Source organism: Austrofundulus limnaeus, unplaced genomic scaffold (assembly GCF_001266775.1).
Source record: "Austrofundulus limnaeus strain Quisiro unplaced genomic scaffold, Austrofundulus_limnaeus-1.0 Scaffold1686, whole genome shotgun sequence".
In the NCBI taxonomy this organism is placed as follows: Eukaryota; Metazoa; Chordata; class Actinopteri; order Cyprinodontiformes; family Rivulidae; genus Austrofundulus; species Austrofundulus limnaeus.
Window position 1 is genome coordinate 50,260 of NW_013954088.1, and position 5,630 is coordinate 55,889.

The following is a 5,630-nucleotide window of genomic DNA, read 5'->3' on the forward strand; positions in this document are numbered from 1 at the left end:
GCTCTCTTTTCCACCTCCTCCATGTACAGGTTTGCAACAATAGGGGTAACTGGGGATCCCATAGCGCACCCATGTTTCTGCCTATGGTATTGCCCCCTAAATGTGAAATAGGTTGATTCCAGTTTCAGAAGTTGACACAGTTGTTCTGTGGAAAGAGTGGTTCTGCTGCTGAGAGTGGTGTCTGATTTTAATCTTACACAGACAACATCCACTGCCTTATCAACAGGAATGCACGTAAACAGTGATGTGACATCAAAGGAGACCACAGTTTCATCCATCTCCATGATGACATCCCTCACCTTGTTCAYACATTCCATGGCATTCTGTATGTGATGATCTGAGCTGCCAACTAATGAACCAAGTACTGACGCTAGATATTTGGAAACATTGTAAGTGACAGAGTTAATCATGCTAACAATGGGTCTTACCGGTACATCCTGTTTGTGAATTTTGGGTAAACCATACAGACTAGGAGTGGCCTCACCTGGGTACAGTGTGTGGTACAGAATGTGGTTAGCCTTGTCCTACTCTAACTTTTTTAGGCACTCTATCAACTTCTTCATGCATCCACTTCCTGGATCGCTTTTCAGTGGCTCATATGTGGTCTTGTCACTAAGGAGTGTCATAAACTTCTCATGGTAGTCTTTCTGGTTCAAAATCACTGTGCACCTTCCTTTGTCTGCTGGAAGAATGATTATGTTCTTGTCCTTGCTGAGGGTGGTGAGAGTGTCTCTCTCCTCTCTGCTGATATTAGAAGGTGGTGGTTTGGCATTGCTGAGACAGGCTGAAACTTTGTTCCTAAGTTGKTCTGCTTCAAATTCTGGGATTTTGTTGTTGCGAATGGCTGATTCTGTGGCTGTGATCATCTCAACCAGAGGAATTCTTCTTGGTGTGACCGCCAAGTTCAGTCCTCTGGACAGGATTTCGGTTTCTGGCTGGTTGAGTTCTCTACCACAGAGCCACTGGTTCAGGTATGTTGATGACACCTAGGTTAAAATTAAATCCCAGGAAGTCCAACATTTCACTGATCACATCAACTCTGTGGATAAATATACTGTATAAAGTTCACATGAGAGGRTGTGAAAGATGGCAGGTTGGCGTTCCTGGACTATGAGGTCTCAGTTTCGGATGGAGGACAGTTGGGAACTGACGTGTATCGCAAACCCACCCATTCAGACCAGTATTTGTGTTTTGACTCCCACNGGTTTACTTGTGGTTCCTGGAGTTTCTAAAAGTAGAATGGGAGGCAGAGCTTTCAGTTATCAAGCTCCTCTCTTGGAACCAACAAAGATGGAGTGAATTTTTATTGAAATGTTTACTGAAAGGTTTCGGTTCAAAACGAAAGGCTTGAAAGGTGAAYAATATGCTACAGGGTTAGCACCGTGCCTTCTACATTATTGCAGCCTATGTGAATATTAAATCAAAATTTCATCATAAACATGATTKTAAAGACTAGCTTAATAGTTGTAGTTTTTTCTTAGTTTTGTATTAATGTTGTCTTATAGTATTTCTAATTAATTTCTAAAATACATTYTCCCACACTGCTTTAGATCTAAAACATGAATCTTTGAATTTGATTTGAGTAGGGATGGATTAAGATCCCATACAAGTGGGGTCTCATAGGTGGGTCCACTGCTGTCCCCAAAGACTCTGGTTCTTTATTCAAACCTTCTCGTCCCTCAGATGAAGGTCACCAGGTTAGAAACACTCAGTCTTCTGAGCTTCTCAGGATCCATAAAAAGGTTCTCCAAGACTTCTTTTCCTTTGGCTGCTCAGAGCCAGGCAGTGGTCTAAGTAGAGCAAAGAGGTCTGTAGTTAAATGCCACAKTCATCACACAGACCATTGTCATGGAGTCCCATCACCATTTTGTGCTGGTTGAGCAGATTGTGTCCAGTTAGGACTCCAACCAGTGTACTTAGAATTTTCCTTGTCAGGGAGATGAGAGCTTCCCAAACCTTAGATTTGAATCATTTATCAGTTCCTGTGYCTGTCTAMWGTCCATCAGCTCCCTGCAGAGGACTGAGTGTTGATCTCTAATCCAGGCCTGTAGGGAAGTCCAACAGACCATTTAATGCCAAAATGTCCTGGTACACACTATACAGTAACACTGTTGACTTACTGCTGACAATGTGGACCAAGCTCTGGCACCAGTCCTACAGGGACCTAACAGCCCACATCAATGGGCCTGCTACCCCATACTCCTGGAGTACCCCCACAGGAGTCCCCGAGAGACACAGTCGAACACCTGCAAGTCCACAAAACACATGTAGACTGGTTGAACTCCTATGAACCCTTCAGGACCCTGCTGAGGGTGTAGAGCTGGTCCAGTGTTCCACGACCAGGACCAGAACCACACTGCTCTTCCTGAATCTGAGATTCAACWATCCGACGGACCCTCCTSTCCAGGACCCCTGAATAGACCTTACCAGGGAGGTTCAGAATAGTTGAAACACACTCTGTGGTCCCTCTTTTTAAATTGGGGGACCACCACCCTGGTCTGCCAATCCAGGGGAACTGCCCCAATGTCCACGCARTATTGTAGAGTCGTGTCAACCAACACAACCCCACAACATCCAGAGCCTTAAGGAACTCCAGGTGAATCTCATCCACCCCCAGGATCCTGCCACTAAGGAACTTTTTAACCACCTCAGGGACCTCTAGATAATATTTTTAAATAGAATTCAATCAATCAATAAATCAGCCCTACCATCAAAATCTTTCAGGTTTCATCTTTAACCAGATTTAAAAGCCAAACTCTGAATTCAAATCTTAGAAAATGTTTCTGTGAATCAGTCAGCCTTCTGTAAACTACAAACCTTTCTGTAGAACATTTGGTCAGAAGTTCAGATGACAAACCAACTCATTATGGGCTCAAGCAGCAGCATAGATCTGTTTCTCCCTTTGATAGCTGCACTTCATCATCATTATTATATCACCCAGCAGACCACACAAAGGGAACAAGGAAAATTTCAACAGGATCAAGTTTGCTGTAACACTGAAAACTAAAAATACTCTGCTACGAGTTTTTTAGGTAAAGTTGACTAAATACATTTCTCATCTTGACGACAGGGTTAGGGGTTAGGTTCTGCATTTTCCTCACTTTCTGAGCCTCAGTCTTTAAATCTTGAGTCAGTTAAGAAGGTTTCTGAAGTCTTACCTGGCCGTCTCTTTCCACTCCATCTCCTGTCCGTCCACTGACAGCAGCTCGTCCAGCTCAGTGAAGAGCTGGGGGGGAGCTGGTCCATCATCTTCCTCCCCTAAGATGAAGCGAATCCTCTCAGCTGCTGGGGAGACTGTGGAAGAAAGGGAGAAATTGCATTTCATAGACTGGCACTGTTTGTTGTTTGATAAGGGTCTGGGTGCAGGATCTGTGTCCTCAGCTGGATCCTTCTCAAAGAGCTCAGGTACTGGAACTTTAACCTCATTCCCTTTCTTGTCTGCATCTCCATCTTTTTCTTCCTTCTCTTCTTGGTTATTGTTGCTGGACATCTTTAAAGTTTCAGTGACCCCTGTTTATTGTCCAAGCCAGTTGAGCCAGGCTTAGATATCACAACGGAGCCTGCAAGTGGCACCGACTCAGCAGAATCCCACAGCAGCAGCTAGACCCTGGTGGAAGTGACAGCCAGTCCCAGCTGCCCRTTCCAGCACATTTCGTACCAGGTAGGAGGGGGCTGATGGGGTTTAGGGGTCCCGTCAGTGACAGTGTCCCCACAGCTACACCCCCCACCCCCTTCTCTGTTCMAACAGGCCTTCACTATTGGTGCTGCTGCTTTGGCAAGTGGCCTTAGATGCTGTCATTAACAAATAGGAAATGCTTCAGTAACTGGCCTGTTCTTTAGCTGTGGCTAGCCTTTCTTTCCTTTTCATTGAAATATTAGAGGTGCAACACAATAAAAAGGCAAACACTGCTTCAAGAGGATTGATACAGTTTGAGTTCTGTTCAAGTGCTGTGTAAATGCACGACAGGATGCCTCAAAAACTACAACTTACAAAACATAAACTAGATTTAAAGTACATTTTAAGCTCTAATGAAAGCAGGATTATGCTGGAAAAAAAAGGTTCTCAGCAAACAAAGCAGTTGCTGGTTACAGTACATCTTTCTACCTAAACACTGGAAACATAGAATGCTGCTGTCTCACTTGCTTCTATTTTACCACTTGTGTTTTCTGAATTTGTTTTATTTATTACAAAAACAAAAAATACAGTTTATAGTAAAAAAAACTAAGTCTAAAGCCCATGTAATATTCACAATGTGTTCTTTACATTTATTGTGGGTTGAATGGTAGGAACAAAGTGTCATAATATTAGCATGGCATGCTTACATTTTCCATTTAAAGCCATAAAATCAGCTTTTATTGTTGCAGCTGCATGGCAAAAATTGTCCTTTTGTTCACAGAGAAGCTTCACCTGCTGTATTTCAACAAAAGGCTCAGGACAACCTGTTTCCTCCAGGCAAATGTGTCAGAAGTTTGTGTTTCTGCAGAAAAGCTTCCAGAAGCTGGCTGTTGAGTCCAAACAACATGGAYAGTTTAGAGCAGTTCTTTGAGATACTCAAAGTATAAACGCAYCATATGTGGCAGAACAGACAGCATTAGCATAGCCTAGCATGAGTATATTGTTTGGTCAGTAACCTGTGGAAATACAATATTCAGCTGTGTGTGAAAGGTCCAAGTCACTGCTCCTTCAATCTTTTTGACCCAGACACAGCAGGAGGGAAAAACTAGGAAATCTGTATTTCTGAGTCTGAACTAGAAATTTAGCAAAAGTTGGATTAACTCTCAGAAGGTCATTTAACTTTATGACCATTAGGATTCCCTTAGGGAAAAATAGGTCTCTCTTCCATCACAGGGACACAGAGACAAACAACCTTTCACACGCTCACTCACCACCAAACATACCATCTTACCCAACTACTACATTTACTGCCTAAAAACAAAGTTAAATTTCAAAACACAAAAATGTCCCAAATGGAAAACTCAGGACTGAATAAAGGAAGCATCTCTAAGAGTTGAGCATCACATGCAGACATGAGCATTCACTCCGCACTTATCAAATCATCCACGACATCAAGTCATTCATTAAGTTTTTTTTATTTATTGAGTCAGCATTCACCAGCGAGTCATTCATTCACCAAGTCAGCAGTGTGATCAAATATTAAATGAGGTGAAGGGCTGCGGGTTCCCCTGGCTGTTTCTGTGGCACACAACCAAAGTGACAAGCAGCTGTAAGATTACTGGGTGGACAATAAACGGTCTGCTGACACCCCCTTCCCAACACACAAACACACACGCATCTGGTTTTTATGTACCTGTTGGGACCGTGGATTGACTTCCATTCATYGTTTTGGTAATTTTATATTCTAACCCTGATCATTTACCCTATAATTAATCTGACTGGTACCTACCTGAGCCTAAAACTAACCTAAACCTTGGTCCTAAACCTAACCCCACACCTGTAACATGCATTTGGACCCGTGGGGACCTGACAGTGGTCCCCACGATTCACTTTGGTCCCCACCAGGCTGCTTTTTTTTTTGGTTAAAAAAAATTCCCCACGTTGTAGAAAAACACGTATTCACACACACACACACACACACACACACACACACACACACACACACACACACACA

General features: G+C 43.1%; 1 protein-coding gene across 9 annotated transcripts in view; it reads right to left on the minus strand.

The window, feature by feature from the left end:
• The window catches only part of slc4a4a (solute carrier family 4 member 4a), a gene marked incomplete at its 5' end in the record, with an annotated part of 46,463 nt that overhangs the window by 38,999 nt on the left and 1,834 nt on the right, over window positions 1-5,630 (minus strand). For all 9 annotated transcript variants that reach the window (XM_014033284.1, XM_014033286.1, XM_014033283.1 and 6 more), the window contains 1 exon segment: window positions 3,159-3,294. In XM_014033284.1, coding sequence (XP_013888738.1) covers window positions 3,159-3,294 — 136 coding nt within the window.